The sequence below is a fragment of the Apis cerana genome, linkage group LG10, assembly GCF_029169275.1.
Source record: "Apis cerana isolate GH-2021 linkage group LG10, AcerK_1.0, whole genome shotgun sequence".
In the NCBI taxonomy this organism is placed as follows: Eukaryota; Metazoa; Arthropoda; class Insecta; order Hymenoptera; family Apidae; genus Apis; species Apis cerana.
The window spans coordinates 8,170,391-8,193,056 of NC_083861.1; the positions used below are offsets into that span (position 1 = coordinate 8,170,391).

The 22,666-nt window shown below is 45.8% G+C and overlaps 1 protein-coding gene across 4 annotated transcripts in view; it reads right to left on the reverse strand.

Annotated features, from left to right (window-relative positions):
• Positions 1-22,666, reverse strand: part of LOC107993608 (unconventional myosin-IXb) — a 75,366-nt gene that overhangs the window by 10,074 nt on the left and 42,626 nt on the right. For 3 of the 4 annotated variants that reach the window (XM_062080058.1, XM_062080056.1, XM_062080057.1), the window contains one exon: positions 1,112-1,471. In XM_062080058.1, coding sequence (XP_061936042.1) covers positions 1,112-1,471 — 360 coding nt within the window. Of the gene's footprint in view, positions 1-1,111; positions 1,472-15,624; positions 18,269-22,666 lie in introns of those variants that run through there. The other variant, XM_062080059.1, reaches the window with a different exon arrangement.

A 22,666-nucleotide genomic window follows, 5' to 3' on the forward strand; every position in this document is an offset into this window, starting at 1 on the left:
GCCAGGCGGGGCTCGATTAACCGGAAGGGATTCGAGATCAGATGCGGCGTACCGAGCCACGTGAACCGCTTTTGCCGGCGCGCAAACATTTTTATTCTTCTCGGCTGGAAATCGGCGCGAAGGGCTCACGTCCGAATAAACCGCAAACTCTCTCTCTCTCTCTCTCTCTCGCCCGTTTTTTTTATACCTTTTTTTTGTTGCATCGAATCGAACGGATAGAAAAGTCGCAAAAAAAAAAAAAAAAAGAAAGAAAAAAAAGGTGGAGTGAGGAGGGGGTGGGGGTGGATAAAAACAAGCAGAGCCAAAATCCGGGAGCAGAGAAATGGTAAATAAATCATAAAACGTTGGGGAAATGGCAGTTCTGTAAACAGACGCGTTTACCGTTCCAATGATTTCGCGGGCAAAGCTTCGAACTCTGGTTTTATTTAAAACATCGCGTACACCCCCACCGCCCCACGGGGAAAAAGCTGCCCTCGCTGTGTTCTATCGCGAATTAACGTAATGACGATATTACGCGCCGTTTAAATATTAACGAGCTCGGAACGGACTCGATGAATGTCCAAGTGAACGGCACGGTACAGTTCCCGATTTACATATATATACCGCGATCCGTTTTAATTCGCAATAATCGACAGCACTCGTCGCTTATCCGACCGAGTTACGTAATAAATTCCACGGCAAACATTTCCCCTCCCCCTCCCCGATATCGGGCACGGTATTCGATTCCGTCGCGCTTCGTTCGGCCGATCGAACAGACACAAAATATTAAATCGCGGCGCGTATTAATCGATTCGTGGAAAAATAAATTCGATCGCCGTTCATTAACCTCCCGTTACGCGAACTTGATTTTGAAGAAACTCTGTTAAAAAGAGAAGAAAACCTATATATATATCACCCTTCGTGAATCGAATCACCAGCTTTCCCCTCGAGCGAATCCAAGTCCCTAAATCCTAAACGTTGAAGAGGAAGAAATGCGCCTAAAACAACGCCCGTCCAATCCCATATCCATAAAGGAAAGCCGCAACGTCCCGGACGAATCCGTGACACGGGGGGGTGGCGACGAGGGAGGGCGCGTGCACAGCGTCGTCGCGCGGCACCGCAGCATACTGACCGGATATTAAATTATTAGCAGCGGTCGAGTTGTGGCCGAGCGTGTTCGCGGTGACGGCGTGATTGACGTGCGGATGAACGATGGCGGACGCCGTCAACGTGTGCCCCGAAGGATGGCCGAGGGTGTGCGGCAGTGTACCCGAGATCGGCAACGTGGTCCTCGGCGGGACGGCGGGCGCGGGGGACGACGGTACCCCGCCCTTTTCCGGGCTCTTGGACAGGGGCGCGGAGGCGGCGCTGTTCGGCCCTGAATTGTTCGGCGGCTGGTTCACGTGCAGCCGGTTCCTCAGGGTCACCAGTTCCGTGCTCAGGCTCCTGAGACGCTGCTGGAGGTGCACGGCTTCGTTCGAGGACGAGGCATCTGAAACGAAAATCTTGCTAGAATAAGATGCTTCGATTCTTGTATTCTGTCTTCGGAGAATTAATCATTTTGACGCGAATAAGTATATTTTCGTCCCATTCGGAGGAACAAGAAGTTGGTCCATTCAACAATGGATGGAAACTTGGATCTCGGTCGAATTAACCATCTCCATCGAAAATTATATACACGATTTCATACCACCGTATTATTCGCTCGATTAAAAGCGACGCAAGTTATTCATTTCTACGATACTTCCGTCGATCCAATTTATCGAATTGCGAATAACGCGTGACATTGAAAAACATGGATCGATCGTGCGAACCACGTCCCCCGGTGGAAAATCCGATCCGAGAATCGAAATTCGTCGAATTTGGAAGAACGTTTAACAGGGGTCGGGATAGGTCGGTCGGTAAAAATGGTTCGGTACGTAGGGGAATGTTTGTTATGCGCGGTGGGTGGTTGGCAAACGAGGGTACGCTTCCTGGCGGCGATAAAAGGGTTATTGCGCGTTTCGCTCGCGAGCAAACACCGCCAAATTCGCAAATTCGTGGCTCGTCCCTCGTTTTCTAAATGAATTATTTCTATATCGGCGAAATGGCCGAGCGGCCTCCCGACTTCCCTCGCCCCCCTCCTTCCTGAATTTTCCAACGTGTCCACGTTATAGGCAATTTAGCCGGGGCAAAGGCGGCAACGAACGAGCAGCCCCCGTTTACGTTTAATAGCCGACTGCCAACCCCCGTGGAAAATGTACTTAGCGCAACAAGCCCCGTGTTGCCGTGTTGAATATTTCACGTGGAAATTGCACGCGTCGCGTAATCGCGGGGCGATCCCTAAAAAAGGGAAAAAAGAAGAAAAAAGGAAGGAAAGGAAAGGGAAAAAGGAAGAGAAAAAGAAATTTCCCGCCCTCGTTAGCCATTGATCGCGCCACGTGGAATTATTCATTTAGCATGATAATAGCGGCTACACACGATAATATTCAACGAGTTCGTTAATGCGCGATGGAGTAGGAGTAGGATCGATAGAAGCGAGGAGGTGATTCTCGCGGTGTTTTCTTTTCGATCATCGTTCGTTCGACTCGAGAAGAGGGATATTGATATCAATGCCTTTCTTCCTTTTCCTTTCCTCTTTCTCTGGTCGATCGAATCGAGCCAGAAGAAGAAACGCAGAGGAACCAATTTTGAGAAATTTTAATCGCGAGCGATCCCTCTACTCCCTCCTTCGTTTGCGTTATTTATCATTCCCCGCTGCGCTTCATTAAGAAGGAAATCTAATCACGGGAAAATGTAAGGAATAATTCGATCAAGGAGGACTCGCGTCACGGAAAATTATCGAGGTATTAACCAGCACGGAACATTGAAACGCGGTTTTCAAACGGGCACCAGTTGGACGAGTTTCACGAATATGGGACACGAGAGAGGCTGGTTCACGCGGCACGCAGATACGCGGTCGTTTTGTCATAGCGGACGTGTTCGTTTTTTAAATGGTGCCGATTAGAAACCAGTATCCCGTAACCAGCGTAGAAAACACGTCTGAAAATATCCTAAAAATAGATGGAAAATTTCGATAACATCCTATCGATATTTCTTTTTTTTTTTTTTCGTCTCTTCTAATCGCTCGAGTAACAGTAATCCCGTATTACATCCGAGCAAGGAATCCTGAGAATTTAATTCCCCTCCTTGGGAAAAATGCGATGCGCTTGCACCGCGAGCGGAAGCGGAATCGGATCTTTTGACAGCCGCTTCTCAACTTTTTCCTCCTCGTGGGGAAAGCGGAAGAATACACCTCGAGCGATACACCTGTTCTCATCCACTGCTACTGTCATTAATGTCACGTAGCTGCGAATTAGGACGAGTCTCACCTTCTTCCTTTATTTTTTCCTTCTCACCGATCTTAATCGCATCCCCGATCTCGACAATTCTTCCTACGAATTTTTTTACACGTTGGTAGAGACAGTATATAAGATGTAGTAGTAGGTCATTGATAATAATAATTGATAACAAAATGTGAAATGCCCTCGAAGTATCGAGGGAGAAGAGAGGAGAATAGAAGGGACGGAAAGGATGATTTTTCGGCCTCGCCCTGTTAACTCGCCCCCGTGAAAGACACCTGTCGATCGAGAGGTCAGGGCGCACGCGAAGAGCCGGCACACACCTGTCAACTCTACTTGATCTCACGCTCGCGTGACAGATCCCCCTCGTTTCTCCAACTCTCGTTTCTACGTCTCCGCGCTATTGTGTCTTGGATTAACGGTACCCGGTGGACGGCTGTCTACGAGCCGAGTCAGGAATAGCGAGATCCTCGCGAGTTATTCACGAGAAACGGGAGCAATCCCGCGAGAAAGCTAAGACAGACATGACATCTCTCGTTCCTTCTGATGAGGGTTGGAAAACGGAAGGAAAGGTGCCATTTCCTTCCTTTCTTTGGAAACTTGCGAAAAAACTACTCCTTCTTCTCTTATTTCTTTTTTTTTTCCCCCTTTCTTTTTTTTATTTCTCTTCTTTTTCGTTTGTGACCGCAAGAAACGAAGTCGCGGCGGGGAAAAGGTGGTTCGTTTTCCAGAGAGGGTGAGGAGACGCGTCGAACACTCGGAGGCGAAGGAAGTGTGACTTTCGAAATAATCACTCCTTTCCGGGCGACGGCGCCCGAGGAATCGAGATTTACGAGCGACCATAGCGCTCGTACACTTGGCTTCTTTTCGCTCCACTCTACCCTCTGACTCATTCACCGCCACCATTTTCATTCATCTTTACGCCAATTCGCCATCTTCTTTTTTCCTCTTCTTATACCAAGAATAATGCTTTGTCACGCTTATTCTCGAGAATGGAAAATACGTACTTCTCTATCTATATATATATATATAAATTGTAATTTTTTTTTCACGGATCCTCGATACGAACGATTGATCGCAACATGGATCCTGTTCGAACGATTTTGATTCAGATATGAAAATAAATCGTCGTCGCGTTCTCTTTTTCAATGTTGCGAGAGATCGTGAACGTCGATTATCGCGCAGCCACGTCGAATACAGATCGTAACGTCTGAGAGAGCGGCGCGTAAATAATGCAACGCGCGTCGACCGATTCGCGAGCCGCCGTTAAATAAGTTATTTCCTCGAGCCTGTTACGAAACTAATCTCGTATCCGGAAGTTAGTGGCCATTAGAACCGGTCGTACCGACTATATATAGATACTCGAATTAAAAAGGAAAGCAGGAAGAATATCGCGAGGAGAAATTAACGAGGGGAGCAAATATTTCAAAAAAAAGGAAAAGGGAAAAGTGAAGAAGATAATAAGATAGATTTATCGGCTCGTAGAGAGACGAAAAGAAAGGGGAAAGGTGAAAGGGAAGAAAAAGAATAATTAACGAAGAGAAGGATGATCAAAGAAGACAAAGAGAAGAGAAATTCATTGAAAGAGGAAAAAAGAAACACCAAAGATCAAAAAAAAACGACACGACGTCATGGCTCGAGTTAGAGAAAATAAAGAGAAGATCTGAAAGAATGAAAAACGAAGAAGAGGCGGGAAAGAAAGCACCGCTCGTATTATCACAACGAGGTGAAAGTTCAATTCGATTTTGCGGTAAATGCACGTATATATAATCGTATATATCGAGGTGACGATGTTTATCCCTGTGAAAGCATACATATCCGAATCGAGGTTTAAACGACTTTTAGACGAAGACCTATCTCGATCTATAGTTTCGTGAAAAATTCTCCGATCGACACTTGGACGAGTTTTGTAGTTTTCAAGTCGAGGGATCATCTAACCAGAAACGAACCGACTGGGATACTTGTGCCCTTTCGACGAATTAATTATAATCTTCCCTTGCTATCGTATCGTTTCAAGCTTGGAGGACGACACTTTCCATCAGACTTTACGCATGCGGGAGAGACGAAACGGAAAGGGTCTCGGCAGGTATATACACCGGACGAGGGGCAGGTCCTAGCGCGGCGGAATTAAAGCGAACAGGTACCCTTGCTGGGTACCTGAATGCCCGTTCGAAGAAAAACAGGTTCTTCTTTTTCGTCTTCTTCCTCTCACGGCCACTTCCATCTACACCACGTTCGCGTTAACACCGGGGAAGAATCGTCTTCTAGCCGGAATACGCTCCTCTATTATGAGGAGGGAGTACGGGACGAAAGGGGAGAAAAGGAGAAGAGGGAGATTCCCCCTCTTTTATTCGCAGCCAGGGACACGTAGTGAACCTAGCCAACACTCGTTATCCCGATTCCAACTTGAATTCTAACTGGATTCGTGACACGGAATTGCTCGATCCCTTTCGTGCGAAAAGAAATGTAGATTTCCACCACTTTTCGAGGGAGGAAACGCGCGAAACGAGGATACGAGATGTTGAACATCTTGTGGATCGCTATGGGGTTATAGGGAATTGGTAGTTTTCTTAATTTTTCGAAACGATATCTGTGACGATATCTTTGTGATAATTACATACGATGTTTCCCGATACAAGTGAAGAAAATATATATATCTCTGAAACTCGCCAACGATCGTATTTGCGAAAAGTTAATAATCGTGCTCGAATTCGATCGTGGAACTCGTGATTATCGTATCGCAATTTCAGTACTCGAGTCACACGATACCGCGAAAGATGTAACTGTATCTGTTCCGAGGAATCTCCCTGTGAAGACTTTCGCAAAGTGAGAAACTAAAAGTGAGAGGGGGAAAAAAAGGAAAAAGGGGGGGAGACTATCTTAAACACGGGTGTTCGAGGCGACCGGTCAGATAAAACGCGAAGACGAATCGATCGAACGGGAAATACCTCGCATTCCTCCTCCGTCGAAAGAACCGCTTCGAACGGGGGATCATACACGATTACTTCGCTGAGAAAAGAAAGAGATCGCGCCATCGATCGATTCTCCCTTCCTTGTTACGCGTTTCAAATAACGCTTGCTCTCGAAAAAAAAAAAGGAAAAAAGGAAAGAGAAATGGAAAAAACTCGCGCGAAAAATTCCTTGAAACGATCGCGTGAGTGAATCGTGTTCGCGAACGAAAACAAGATGACAGGAGGGGATAGAGATCGATGAGGGATTTGTCGAGGATTTCGAGCGGGAAAAGTTGAAACAGCGCGTAATCGGTTTTACACGCGGTTGCTACTCGATTAACGCGCAACAACGCGAAGAGTCGAAAAGCCGCGGCCGGGGGAAAAAAGCCTCGTAATCGAGCCACGAGGGAAGTTTCAGCCCTGTGGAAAGACCGAACTAACGACGAGGATCGTAAAAAAAAAGTTAAAAAAAAAAAGGGACAAAAAGGGGGGGAGGGAAAAAAAGAGGGAAGCAGTTGCAGAAAAGCGGGAAAAGGGGGATAAAAGCGTTTTCCCGGCGAACACTCGCGGTAGGCGAGATCGAAATTTTTTAGTCCCTTCCCCCCCTCCTCCCTCCAGTCGGGGCACGGTAAATAGAACGAAAATTTTAATTGGCGGATGCCAAGAAGGGGAGGGTGGAAAAAAGGAACGATGCCGCGGAAAAACAGTCGAGCGGAGAAACAGGGCGAAACTTTCAACTTCCCTTGTAATTCGGCGGTTTTACTCCCGAAAAGGGGGTTTCGAGAGAGAGAAAAAAAAGAGGTTCGAACGCTACGTTAACTACGAAGGATTACAGGCTTTTTATCAAGCACAAGGGAAAATTTCTCTAATTTTTCACGTTTCGCGGGCGTGTTTCCATCGTCTTTATTCCAGGGATCGTAACATCATCTTACGATCCGAGTTTCGATCATTCGAATTTTCTTTTTCGAAGGGAACGGGGGGGAATCCGCGAACGCGTGCCCCTCCATTAACAAGAGCATTAAGAAGCACCACTTTCTCTCCAGCCCGGTGTTTAAAAATATTCTTCCCACCGGCGAAGATTCCGGAAGATGGAACCAGGCCAAATGTAAAATTTCGCCTCCACCGATTCCCGTCTTTCTCTCGTTCCAACACGATATTTGCCGTGGCGGCGGTCGAGTAAAAGAGTCGAGTGTTGAACGAACCACGAAGATGGCGGTGTCTCTCCGCGAGGAGAATTTTCGATGGACGAGAGCGGGACGATTCGCGCGATTATTTTCGAAAACCGATGACGGTCTGGACGCCCTGGGAATGCGTGTATCTTCCGAGAAGCGGAAGAAAGTCGACGCGAAAGATACGCGCCGATGGCCACTACCTTTTTTCACGACCTTTCGAGCGAAACCGAAACTTACACTCGACGAGGCGGCTGACCTAAGCGTCGATACACAAAGGAGCCTCGAAAGAAGAAAGAGAACGAATTTGTGTGCGTTTGTGTGCATGCGAGAAAGGCAGGCTCGACCTCGGGGTCTAATCAGATGCGAGTTAATCCAGGCTGTTTCTCTACCCTTAAGGATCGTCCACACGCGTGGAAGAGGTTAGACTGTGTTTTAAAAGTTAGATCCTCGCTTATAATTAACGTTTGGGATTGAATCGAAATTCTTGGTTAATTCGATAACGATGAATATCTCCCTAGATTTCATAATTTCTTACGTACAGGAAAAGATCCAGGCTGTTTCTCTATCCTTAAGGATCGTCCACACGCATGGAAGAGGCTGAGTAATGTTTTAAAACGATCGTCGTTTATAATTAATGCTTGGAATTGAATCGAAATTCTTGGTTAATTCGATAACGATGAATATCTCCCTAGATTTCATAATTTCTTACGTACAGGAAAAGATCCAGGCTATTTCTCTATCCTTAAGGATCGTCCACACGCGTGGAAGAGGCTGAGCAATGTTTTAAAACGATCATCGTTTATAATTAATGTTTGGAATTGAATCGAAATTCTTGGTTAATTCGATAACGATGAATATCTCCCTAGATTTCATAATTTCTTACGTACAGGAAAAGATCCAGGCTGTTTCTCTATCCTTAAGGATCGTCCACACGCGTGGAAGAGGTTAGATCGTGTTTTAAAAGTTAGATCGTGGCTTATAATTAATCGCTTGGAATTGAAATTCTTGGTTAGTTCGATAACGATGAATATCTCCCTAGATTTCATAATTTCTTACGTACAGGAAAAGATCCAGGCTATTTCTCTATCCTTAAGGATCGTCCACACGCATGGAAGAGGCTGAGTAATGTTTTAAAACGATCGTCGTTTATAATTAATGCTTGGAATTGAATCGAAATTCTTGGTTAATTCGATAACGATGAATATCTTCCTAGATTTCACAATTTCTTACGTACAGGAAAAGATCCAGGTTGTTTCTCTATCCTTAAGGATCGTCCACACGCGTGGAAGAGGCTGAGCAGTGTTTTAAAACGATCGTCGTTTATAATTAATGCTTGGAATTGAATCGAAATTCTTGGTTAATTCGATAACGATGAATATCTCCCTAGATTTCATAATTTCTTACGTACAGGAAAAGATCCAGGTTGTTTCTCTATCCTTAAGGATCGTCCACACGCGTGGAAGAGGCTGAGCAGTGTTTTAAAACGATCGTCGTTTATAATTAATGCTTGGAATTGAATCGAAATTCTTGGTTAATTCGATAACGATGAATATTTCGCAATTTCTCACGTAGAGGAAACGAAGATGAAAATGTTCCTTCTTGTTGTTCAAAGTTCTCTTTTCCCGAGAGTTAATTTAATTTCTTCTGGCAACCAATTACTTATTCAAAGGAAAATAAGCCGTAAAAATGTTTCATTTCCGGGCCGCTACCGAAATGAATGTAAATGCATTTCGAAACTGGACGGAAACATGACAAATTAGAAAGGTGGAGAACGCCCGTAAACTTGGAAGACACGTAAAGTTATTTACTTAACCTCGAACGAGCTGCGCTTACCTTAGTGGCAGAGAGCCAGAATTAAAAGCGGCACGAATCGCGGGTTTAAGCTCGGGAAGAAGCTCGGCCGTTGCGTAGCTTGTAAACAAGATTTAAGAAAACTGGACACGCCAAAGCGTTTAAGCGAAATTGCACGAACTGGTCCTCTAAGTTTTCTGCGGCACAGCGCAGAAATTGCGGCGAATATTCCCGGATAAACCGAAACGGAAATTTTACGAATGTCCGGGAATAAGATTAATAATAAGATTGAATAGGGATGAGTAATAAAAATTTTTTTCTTTCGCTGAAATAACCTAATTGCTCGCCTCTTCTTTCCACGAGAAATAGGAAACTCTTTAAAGAGACTGCTCCTCGCTCGTTCGAAACGAACAGACGAATCCCTCGTATCAGAGTATTAAAACGGACAACGAGCGTTAATTAATACCCTTTAATTTCACGTGTGTGTCGCCACGAATCACGTTCCAATTTATAACCCTTTACGCCCGTCGTATGGCAATAAGTGTGACCGGCCTGCACGAGTGGCGTTATCGTTATAAACACGAGTAGAGAACACGAGTAACGTTATGTTCGATCGAGACACGCGGCGATTTCTCCTTCATTTCTCCCCTCCCTTCGTTCTCACCGTTAAATAAGCGATGGTATTTTAGGATGATATTTCAGGATCGGGTACTTTTTGGGCGTAACAATGATATTTCGATACATCACTATTCCAATTCTGTAAAATTGAATTATGCTTGAAACGTTTAAATTACGTTTCTGTTTATTTCCGTTCTCGGTATAATTTCGGATTAAAAAGGGGGAATTAAAAAAAAGAATCCGCGCGCGTTTTATCCGCGTTTTATAATTCATGTTCGGGACAATTGATTTTTCACGAATACTCGATCCATTTATTTATTCTCGCGAAATTCTATACCTCGAGAATAAATTTCTAAAAATTGCTAAAAAATCGGAAGAGTTAACGATTGGATTTTCGGTATGAGCGCCACTTAAAACCGACCTGTACGGAGAAAAATATGCACGCTATCGCGATGTATCGTTGCGCAGGTTCGCGAGGCTGCGATCCACGCGATTCCCTCGCTTAGCGTACGTTCAAACGATCCTCCGTGTATATAAAACCGTCGACCGTGTTCCGTTAAAATAGGATAGAAACAAAAAGTGGCGCGTTGAATTCGAAACTCGCCGCTTCTTTACCCCGGCGACAACTTGGAATTCACTATTTAAACCGGCCTCCCCACGAAACACCACCAACCCGGGAACGTTTCCAAAAAAGAGTTAGAAGATAGCCCCCAGGTGGTGACCTGGCTACCCCTAATACTCCGCAATTTATGCACACACGCTTGTACAATCTTGGCCGGATCCACCGGCTAAATTGTCCTTAATGTCTCGCTATTTATGCCCGCTAATCAACTTCTATAATTCAGGATCAGGTAAATCCTAAATGTGCTCCCCCGGGTATGTATCTTTTAGGTAAGTGTATCAAATTCGAAGGATAATTTTTTAAAGTTTCCTTCCAATTCGTCGATTCGAAATTGTTTTGATCGAAAGGATAAAATTCGAATATCTCGGATCTAATTTCAAAATTACATTCAATTTTAATAATTTGTCGAATGTTATCTTAAAACGTTCCTCAAATTCGTCGTTAGCTGTTCTATCCTCATCAATATACGATACACGCGGTATCGCAATTTCCATCCGCCCAATTTCCATCCAATTTTAAATTACTTAAATATTCAATTCTAAAACATCATACAAACATTACCTCAAAGCGTCTCGAACCCATCGCTATCCGTCTATGCACAATGCACGTTTGGTATTCAACATGATATATAATACGCGGTATACGAACCAATTTTCCATTCTAACCCCATTTACATCTAATTTCAAAACCTTAAATGCTCAAACATTCGAAAAGAAAAATTGTTTGCTGAACGCATCTCGAATCCATCGCTACCTATATTCGCAACAATACGAATATTCCTCAGTGTACACATTTCCATTCTCATTTATATCTAATTTAAAAATCTTAAATATTCGATTGTTGTCAAGTATCGAAAGGAAAGATTGTTTGCGAAACACTGGACGCATCTCGAGTCCATCGCTACAATGCAAGTATTCGTGTACATATTTCTGATCTCATTTACGTCTATTTAAAAATCTTAAATATTCGATTGTTGTCAAGTATCGAAAGGAAACACTGGACACATTTCGAGTCCATCGCTACAATGCAAGTATTCGTGTACACATTTCTGATCCCATTTACGTCTAGTTTAAAAATCTTAAATATTCGATTGTTGTCAAATTTTTCGAGTATCGAAGGGAAAGATCGTTTGGAAAGCGGTGGACGCAACTCGAGTCCATCGCTAGCCGCCTATGCACAATGCGCGCTCGTGTTTATCCTCGTCGGTGTGAGATGCACGTGGTGCACAGGCCAGAGACAGTTGCAGTGGATGGTACACTCGCTTAGGCCGTTGCCCCGCATAAATCCAAGCGAGAGAGAATCGTGGAAACTCTCCCTCCGCTCGGCTTCGTTCCATCAAGTTTCGAAGATGGGTCAAGGGAGGAACGTTTCCTTGGAAAAGGGATGTCGCCGTTCGACGTAAACAAATCGACCTTCGATCTCGCGTCGAAAAACGCGATCCACCGTGTCGAGGATGTTATCCTCCACTCTACGACGAGAGAGGGAGGAGAAGGGAGAAGGCTAATGTTTAACCATCTCGGAATTTAATTTTCCCTCCCTTCTTTCTTTTCCCTCCCCTTCCGAAGATTAGAACAATCTAATCTAAAGGATATCCTACGAGATGCCTCTTTTTAGATAGATTTTGATGGGATCGAAATGGGATCGATGGATCGCGGTAACTGTATAGTCAAGTTTTTGCCTCCCGTACGATCTTCTATTTTTCGTTTTTCTCGCTTCCTTGCCGTGACTCGTGAGAGGAAAGAAATAAGATGGGCGAATAATACGGCGAACGCCCCACCACGAGGATCCGTGGCTTCAGATTGCCAGAAAGCGATGGTTAACGACGCTCCAGGCTACGACGCGATACCAGATCCCTCGGATCCCGAGCACGAGCGAATCGTTAGAACCGATGAACTCGTGAGTTGGCTCGTAGAAGAAGAAAAAGGAGAAGAGGAGAAAAAAGAGGAGTGGAGAAGAAAAATTTCGAGAAAAAATGGTAAAAATTATCCGTGGGCATTCCAGTTATCCGGGACACGGAGGGGAAAAAAAAATTGATTGGAACGATTGGTAACACGGTCGTTCTTATAATAAGAACAGGGGTTTAAATCGGTCTTATCTGATCCGATAAGTTCTTTGAAAGCGAGCCGGGTAACGTTTAATGATCGCGGGATAAAAAAAGAACGGGAGGACGAAAGAAAGAAAGAGAGAAAGAGGGAAAGGTAGGAAGGAAGGAAAGAAGGAAGGAAGGAAGGAAGGAAGGAAAAAGAAGGGTTGGAATCGGCGCGGAGGTCTTTAATGACGTAACAAAAACTACTAATTACTCGGGCTAAGATAATTCCTGAATACAACGTGGCACAATGTAACGATATCTCGAAAGATCTCTCACGTCCCGGGGACAATTATGCGTGCTTTTCCTGCAAGAAATATAATTACGAAGCCCGAGGCCGCGTGACCGTTTCCTGCCCTCCTTCCATCTCGCTCCGTTTCGAGAGATCGAAACGCTTTTGTCCTCGTAATTGCGATCGTGCAATCGACAATCCATTCCCCTATCTCCTCTCTCCCTCCCTCGGCAACTAATCGACGTAATCTTCTTTCAGGGAATCCTTCCTGGATGCTTCTTACCCTAACCTACGAATTATCCTCTGAATTCTTAAAAAAAATATATATATATATGAAAGAAAAAAATTCTTTCGAAAAGAAAGAAATCTTCGCGAAAGAAATATACACGAGTCTATGTCTCTAGAAGAAAAAGTTTTACCATTAGATTTTGAAAAATAGAAAAAGAAATAACAATCAAAGAGAGTACGAATTATCCTTTTTCTTCGAATTCTTGGAAAAATATAAAACTTGAAGAAATCTTTTTCTCTAGACGAAACAAAAGAAACAATATACGAGTCCATAGAGTTTTACACTTTTCTCTAGAAAAGAAAGAAATCTTCTCCTCCGGATGAAATAAAAATACAAGTTTTACCATTCTGGATTTTGAAAAAAACGAAAAAGAAGAGGAACAATCAAAGAGAGGCGCGATCTCTCGTCGATGGAAATTAAGGAGTCGCGTCGATGACGACACGATCTCGATCTCGCGGAACGGTGAACGCCACAACGTGAACGGCCATAAATTTGATCGTCGCGGAGCGTGTGCGCGTGTTTCGATCGGCCAATCACTCTTGTTTCGGGTTACTTAATAATAATAAACGGAAATCGGTGACGGGAGAGAATGCGCGGAAGAGGGAAAACGGTCGAGGAGCGGGAGAGGAAACGCGTGGGCGTGAGAGCGAGAGGGCCGAGTTAGAGAGCAGAGTTCGGCGGCGGTAGAGGAGAGGAAGAAGGATTCGTGACGGGGGCGAGTCGGTGCAAGGAGTCGGACGATGATTCAGAGACTCTCGTTTCTCTTCCTCCCCTCCTCCCCTTTCTCCCCGTTCGTTCGAACGAACAGCGCGAAGAAATGACGGGTGAAAACGATGATAAAGCGTTTAATGTTTCGGTGCGTGGTTTACGGGGAGGAAACAATACGTCCCGTGGGGATTAAACGTATAAAGTAAGAGTTACGATTGCTATCGCCAACGAGAATCAACCCTGACGAGATAATAAATTTCATTAATCGAGCAAATACGCGTGAAAACGCGTCCTACACATTTGCTTCAACGTAAATATACGAGGAAAGGAGGAGGAGGAGGGGAGAAGAAGGAAAAAGGAATCCGTGGGAAAAAAGGCGATGCGCGAAAAGGATGTGAAAATATGTGTATATGTATATACATATGCTTTTACGCGAGCAAGAATAGTGAAATAATGCAACGAAATTTTAATCCTTGTCGCATCGAGGAGATTACGCGTACGTGACGCGAATTACGCGCGACGTATAAATTCTCTAAATAAATAGAATGAAAGGCTTCTAAGCGAAAAAAGATGCGCGTGCACGCGAGGGATGTTTTCGCGACTGTTACGCGTTTTCTGTTTGGACGGCGCAGGTGTGGTGCAGGGGGTAGGGAAAACGAGCCGAGAAAAACAGGAAGGAGGGGGAGGGGTATTAAAACATTTCTTCAAAAGGGAATCTTCCGAGAAGGAGGAAAAGAAAAAGGGTGGTGGGGAGGGCAAGTTGAAAGAAGTCGCAAGTGTCCTCGTACGGAAGCGTCTCGTACGGAAAAACACGTTTTCTCGCGCGCGACCTCCTCTAATGAATCTTTTAACGACCATCCCCGGAGCGAACGAGTTAATAAAGCAAACACCGATTCAAAGGTGTATGAATGACAGGAAAGTACGGGACGTAAACCGTGGAGCGTAATAGGTAAGAGGAAAATCCTCCGGTTTTCCACGGTAAAACGCTTCGTCGACCTGTCCGCCCGGTGATAAGAATGCATCGCGTACAGGCAATCAAGAGGTGGAGAAACCGCGAGGACGACTGTTTTAACTGTAAAACGCAGGTAAAACTTGGCTCGTACGATTGCCAGCCAGCCCCCGGTGCGGTTCTTCGGTTTTTCAGGGGCGTAGCCGATAACGCGCGGCGCCCCTCGCCCGCAATTTCACCCGAGCGGAATCATGTCAAGAAAAAAGAAGAAAAAGGACGAAAAGCGACTCGATGATGGTACACGATGGTGCAAAAAGTAGGGATTACGCAGCTCGCAGTAAAAGGGCATAGCCACTTGTAACTTGATTACGGTTCGGACGTTGAACGAACAGCGATGAATAAAGGCGGAACCGGGGGGCTTTGACGATCGCGTAAAAGAATGAATGAGAGAAGCAAGAATGAAATTGCAGGGGGGAAGAAAAAAGGAAAAAGGAAAAAGGAAAAAGGAGAGAGAGAGAGAGATCGTTCAAACCACTCTACGCGTGCAACTTTTTAAGAGCCATTAAAAAATAACGCTCTTAATCCGCGCGGATTTTTACTTCTGGTAGGGCGGGCAACGTGACGTTTAAACCTCGTTTCTCGAATCGTTTCGATTGTCTCTTTCTTTCCGCATGGGAGGAGAATTATTTAAAATTCGTAAAAGGCGAGGAGAAGGAGGAGGAGGAGGAGGAGAAGAGACCATATTTCTCGATCCTCTCGTCGTCGTCGTCGTCGTCCTCCTCCTCCTTCTCTTCCTCTCCCCTCCGCTCGCGAGTATGTCGCATTTAAATCGTGCAACGTCCGTGAAAACACGACTCGACGCGCTCAAAACGAAAAGGACGATCGAGAGCGATGCCCAGTGGCGTACCTTGAAGTTTCTTCTCGGTCTCCCAGAACTTTTGCAGCTCCGTAAAGTACTTGTCCAGTATGAAGACCTTGGAGAGGCCCAGGGTGGCCATCTCAGGTGGTCGAGGCTCGTTATCGGCTAGAATTTTCTTCACCTAAATTCGACTCTGTCGCACCTTATCTTTCTTCCCCCCTCCCTTTCTTTCTCTCTCTCTTTCTCTCTTCTCTTTTCTTCTCTTCTCTTCTCTTCTCTTCTCTCCTCTTCCCTTCTCTTTCTTTCCTCGCACCACGTCCAACGCACGATGGATCAACGGGCGACAAACACGGGACGATCTTCACGATTTTCACAGATCACCCGCCTGACGTCTGACCAATTGCCAGTTCATCGTGTCCTCGGCACACTCGTCACCGCACTCGCACATTTTCCTTCCGTTTTTTCACCTCTTCCCTCCCTCTCCCCCCACCCACCCCCCCTCCCCAAACTGTCACAAACGGATAAACAGAGTAACACTGGACGAGAGAACTGGACGGATCACATAGCGCCTCCTCCACGATATATCGTTACATCCGTTATTTATTATTCACTGTGGAACGCGCGCACGAGGGAAAGAAGAAAAAAAAAAATCCACGTATCACGGGGTTCACTAACGGATCTCGAGTCGAAGAATCGAAAAAATCAAAGCGTTATTTTTTTTTCTTCTTTTCTTTTTCCCCTTTCGATCCAGGGACGAGAACGTCAACTGTAGTATCGGGGGAGGAGAGGGGAAACGGAAATTTTCCTCGAGAAATTTCGAGAAACGCTCGCTCTGCTCGAAAAGCGTCGTTCCCTTTCCTCTCTCTCTCTCTCTCTTTCTCTCTCTCTTTTTCTCCTCGAGACTCTCTCCTTCTCCTTCTCCCGCCTCTTGTTCCAAGATCCTCTCTCTCTCTCTCTCTCCCCCTCTCCCTCTTTCTCTCTCGCCTCCCTCTCTCTCTCTCTTTCTCTCTTTCTCTCTTTCTCTCTCTGTCTCCCCGAGAGCGGAGAGTACGCAGCAGTTGGATAACTTCACCGTGAGAAGCACCTGTCGGTGCGTTTCGTATTAACGTTCGGCAAGTTTCGGTGGAGAAGAGAAGAACGGACGAGGTGACACCGAGCCGGGCCCGCGTTCGCAGGAGCACGAAGAGCGTGGCGACTCGCCGAGTTCAACTGGGCGTCATTGTTGCCTGGAACCCACCTCCGTGGCTGAGGCCCTATCTCTTCTAAGGTGTCTTCGAGATAACTCGAGGTGGCCTGCCTCACCTGGCCACTCTGTGGAACGCCAGTTAGGTGGAAGGCGGCACACACGAGCCCGTGAGCCGGGGTCCAGGATGTCTGGTCGGTCGGGCAACGGGGGTCGGCCAAAGTGGAGGGGGGCACCGCTCTCCCCTCCTCCCCTCCTCCCTCCCCTCCCCCTCCGCCTGGACCGTTGCTCGTGGATGCTGCATGGAAAAATGGCTGGGGCCCTAGACTCGTCCTACCCATCTCCCTCGAGACCGCGGATCGAGCCCGCGAGATGCGCTATTCCGCTCGAGCGGCGAATACGATATCCCGTGCTTGCAGCACCACCACGTTCGATGAACTGTTGTTTACAAATACAGAGGGGGAGATGAGAATACGGAGATCGGATTTCTTTCTTTCTCTTTCTCTTTTTTTTCTTTCTTTCTTTCTTTCTTTCTCTTCGTTTCTTTTTCCTCTCTTTTCCCGAGCTTCTTTTTCCTCGACGAGCACATCCACGATTACGTTTCAAAGGGAATTGGAAGGGTGTGATGATAAGAATTCGCTCTTTTCTTCTCTTTCGGAAGGGAGAAAATTATCATCGACGCATTTTACATCGTTTCTTTCGCTCGATTGCGATTTATCGACACTTTTGCCATCGTAGCGATGAATTGAAAATCGCAAGGGAGATTAATATCACCTCTGGTCACCGCGCAATATATATATATATATATATATGGATGGACGAAGGATTAACTTTACGTGGTCGAATATCGAACAGATCGATTACGAAATAGATATGAAAAAAAAGAAAAAAGAAAAAAGAAACAAAAAACAGAGCAGAGGTTTGGTCCAGCGGAGGAAAAAAACCGAGTCACGGATTTTCGGCATATATTTTTGACAGGACCGCGTGTTCGACAGCGGAAACACAGCATCTGGTACGGGCGATACAGGCCGGCCCTTCCTCTTCCAAATTCATCATCCCCCGCTTTCATGATCTGATTTGAATCGCGCGCACCGGATGGACACTTGTTTCCTATATTCGAAACTTGTACCGCACGGCGACACCATGAATTTCACCGCGCTTGGAAAACTTCGAAAACCGAGCCAGCCTCTCTCTCTCTCCCTCCCTCCCTCTCTCACTCTCCGATACACGTAGACCTGCCCCCGTTCCGGACTAATTGGTCAACGTGTAATTGATCTCGTCCAATTAACCAATATACGGGAACATATACCACCGTTAATTAGGAGAAAAAGGTACGCCTTCTCTTCTCGGTGCTCGCCGAGAATTTTTGCTCGATGGTTAATTGCCTCGTGCGAGACGCTCGGCCATTAGTTATCAACGTTTCCACACAGGATTTCGCGCAAACTTCCCACCTTAATTGCAACAATTTCGTCTAGAGCGGAGACATCACAGACCGGTATTGCGTTTTCGGCAGAGAGAGAGAGAGAGGAGAGAGAGAGAGGGAAAGTTATCGATCCCGCGGGATAAACGAATGCACATATATATATATATATATGTATACACCTAAGTCGAACAACAGGCTCATTGTTAATTGCTCGTTACCTGTATTCCACTCCCCTCCCTCCTCCCCTCTCCCGGGGTAGGCCTTCACCCGTGATTTATGCTTCTTCGAAACGGTGAGCGCGGTTAACTTAATGGGCGGAGGGCATTAGAAAACCTTGGGATACGGCTATCCCGAGATATCCCGAGTTCCCGAATGTTTCGTAACCTTCCTTTCAACGGTGGACAATGAAGAAACGATTCCGTTTACGTCTAAACTCGAAAGTGAATTGAAACGATTACAGGTTGGTTTCTTTCAGTCGTAAGATTTCTGAAGGAAATCGAAAGGAGCGAACAACGATTATTATCATTATTATTATTATTATTTTCATTTCGTCGAGGAATAATCACATTATCGATCCATCTTCGCGTATGCAACGTCATTTTTCTTTCCTTCTTCTATTACGATTTACGGGTACATCGAACTTTTCTAACAAAGAAAAATATATGGAAAAGGAGAATTCCAGGTTTGCTTTATTTCATTCTACAATTTTTTCAAAAATCGGCGTTTGTTGCACGATTCATTCCCGCGACGCGACGAACGTGAAACTTGAACAGGTTTTCGACGCGTCTCCTAATCCTCCAGCTGGCAGAAGGGCGCAGAAAAACCGCAAGGCGAGGCAAGCCATCCTTTTCGAGTGGAACACCGCGGACAAAGTAAGTATACGGAGAGTACGACACGCGATATGCGCCACCTGACCCGGCTGAATCCGTCGAGCCAATGGTTTCTCGAAACTCGCGGTGTCGACCGGCCAAGAAAGAAGCGGAGCAAGAGACGGAGAGGGGGGGAGGTGCGAACGGTAGAGAAACAGGATCGAAGGCGTTTGGCAAATCGATCGAAACCGATCGGGTGGAGCGCGAAAAAGGACGAGGACGAGGAGGAAGGAGAGGATATCGCGGTGAGGAATCCCGAACGGACGTCCCGAAGCGCTGTTCCGCCTTATAATTTTGATCTACAGCGGCGAGAGGAATCCAATATGGCCGCGGACTCGTTCTACGCCGTAAACAGTGAACCGCGTATATTGCATGATCTTTCTCAATTTCCGTTCGACCGATCATCCTGTACCCGGTCGTTGAATCGATTCGTCCATCTATGACACGTCTAATCGAATAATTTCGAGTAGAACAACGAAACGACGAATTCGAATCGCGCAAAATGAGCGAAAAATTTGATTTTTCCTTTCCGGAGAGAAGTATTGTATTAAAATTTGAGAAACTGGGTCACAACGATTCCTTCAAACTCCTTCGAGAATTCCGATAATCCCGACTTATGATTAACATTCTCGAGGAGAGTTCGGTCGAAAATTCATGCGATTAGCCGGCTCGAGAGGCAGGAACGCGTCGTTAGTTTCTAGTCGCCCTCCCCTTCGCCCCTTCGGCTCCCATTCCTCCGGAGCAACCACTCGCCGTCCCACTCCTGGGGCCTCCTACGACCCTCCACGGGAGTTAGAGAGGCCGACGGGAAGAAGAGGAGAGGCAAGTCTCTCACCAGGGGCCGACGACCACTACCGGACCCAACTCTACCTCCTCCTCTACCTGCCCGACCTCCTCGAGACCGCGATTATGCGGAGATTAAACTCGGCTCGTTGCTGCGCTCAGATTCGGCACGGAGAGAGTCTTCGTGTCCGAGGGTGTATCCGTCCGACTTCTTTCCATCCCGACGGAAGCTTTCGTAGATTTCGAGAGGTGGAGTGCGAAAGTACGACTCTTCTAAATTTGAGAGAGTCGGGGGACCATTTCGTACGGAGCGGTAGAAAAGTACAGGCATCTGAATTCGAGACGATGTGAGAAATAGTTGATAGACGAAAGTATCAATCTCTGAATTTGATATAACGATATAACAATTGTTCGATTCCGAGATAGGGAATCCGTTATATCCGAAAAGCTGCATTTTAATGAGCTGATTGATCTTAAATCAATCCCTTTATTCGAATTATCGTTGACCAATTATCTCGTAACGAAAGTATGGGTCTCTGAATTTGAGATTTCGAGATTTACGATAATACGAGGGGTAATAGAGTTGCTCCCTAAACTACAAAACAAAAATTACAAACGTGGCGAAGGCGCAGAGTTGGCAAGAGATTTTCTTAGAGATCGGTCGATAGCGAAAAGAGACAAAGTAGGTCCTTGAGTAGCCGCAAGGAGGTTAGCCGAAGGGCCTCACGGCTGATTAACGAGCGCATGCTCGAAAAGTGTGAGAGCCCGAATTTCGAGGACGCGTCAGCCCTCCCAGCGTGGCCACCGGAGCACCTGTCGTGCGTGAGATTTTAAGAGCGTGTCGTTTACACTCCGCCGGCCAAAGAATCCCGAGGCAGCCCGCCTTGTCTCTCCCCAGAATCGCTCAGACATCTCCACCTCCGGATTTATTCCAAATATCCATCGAGAATAAATCCAAACTCGAGAGTTGGATCGAGGGGAAAAAAGATCAGAGGAATAACGTATGTAACGGGGAGAGGTTGAAATATCGGATAGAACGTTTCCAGAGGCGGGCCTCTAAATCCAAAAATTCACGAAAGAACGTGTCATCGTGTATATATATATATATATACAAACGAAAACACACGAGGACCAAGCAGCGAAGAAAAAGATCAACGGGCTACCCTCGTTCGTTCAGCCTTCTATCGAGAAGGTTAAGAGAAGAAAGGCGAAGGCGGCGAGAAGGAGGAAGAGGATCCGCTGTTTGCGGTGAAATTCAAATCTCCACCGAGAGATCTTTGCGCCGTGCACGCCCCGCGCAAAACCGGTTCCGTCCACCGATCGAGGGAAGGAGGGGGGGGTCCGACCGGGGCCCGTTCCATGCCCGCTTCGAGCTAACTCCTGGCCGATAAGGCAGGCAACGGCGGGTAGACGGGTTGGGCCTGTGTAGCACGCAGCACGATCTAGCGGAGGGATCGCGAACGTCCGATCCTCGAGGAGGAGGGATCCGTCTTGTTACCGATCCTCGAAAAATGGGCCTTACTCGCTCCGTGGATGCGTTACCGATCTCTAGAGAAGTAGGTTTCTTTTTTTTCGCGATCCTTAATTTTTGGAAGGACTCCTTTCCAGAAAGATGTTCGCCACGATACGAATAATTAATTAGATTTGTTCGACGGTAATTCGTAAACTGTACAAGCATAATCTTCGAACAAAATTCTGAGGACAGAAGAAAGGTGGAACGATGGTAAATTTGTATGATGCAGGCGCATCATAACTCGTGTACACAAGACCCTCTTCAAACTTTTACAAGCACGGACCTGGAGTGTCTTGCTAGAAAACTTTTACTCGAAACTTTGGCAAAAGTTAGTGGAGATTATTGTCCAACGATAACCGAGGACACTACTCGTACCTACTGGAATTAAACTCTCCAGATAGAAATCTATATGTAAAAATCAAAGAGTCCATGTAAAAAAAAGAAGAAGAAAAATGAACGATCGATAAAATTTGACAATAAAATCGGATAGCCGGATAGCCGGAGAGGGATTGGCCGCGAGCGAATCGGAAATTTCGGACGAGCTTCTCTCCACCCTTGTATCGCCAGTGTTCACGGCCGCGCGCGTTAATAAAATACAGACATCGAGGCGAGCCATGCGGCACGATTTAACCTTCGATTAAAGGAGTCAAGCCGGTCGTGACTTACCGTAATGAGTCGAGCACACGTACACAGACCGCATGGATATATGTATCGAAGTTATATAAAGCCACGAGAGATAATCCCGAGTGATGGCGCGAGACTCATAGCTGTTTTTCCCGCGAGGGAACTCAGATTCTGGGTCAATAATTCGCGCCCCGCGTCGACCAGTAATTTATCATTTTCGCTTACGCATTCTCAAAATTATCATCCTTTCCTTCCTAATTCTGATTACGAATCCAGAGAAATTTCCTTTCGATTATATTAGGCATCCATGCGAAAGTTCTCATAATCCATGTGAAAAAATCTTTAAATTCGAATTATAGATATTTATGCAAAGGCCTCAAGACTCGAGTATTGTAATAGGCATCCGTATGAAGGTAGATTCGAGTGTCCATTATACTCGACATCCACGTGAAAAGCCTTAAATCGGAATTAGAATAGATATTTATGCAAAGGCCTCAAGTATTGTAACAGGTATATGAAGATAGATCCAGATAGTATCCATATCCATATTCGAAGGGCATTAAATCCGAGTGTCCATTGTGATCGATATCTACAACATCTAGAATATCGAGATCCATGCGAATTTCTAAATTCGAGTGACAAGAATCCGAGTGTCGAATATAGCATCCACGAAATATGCTGACGTGAAGGATCGA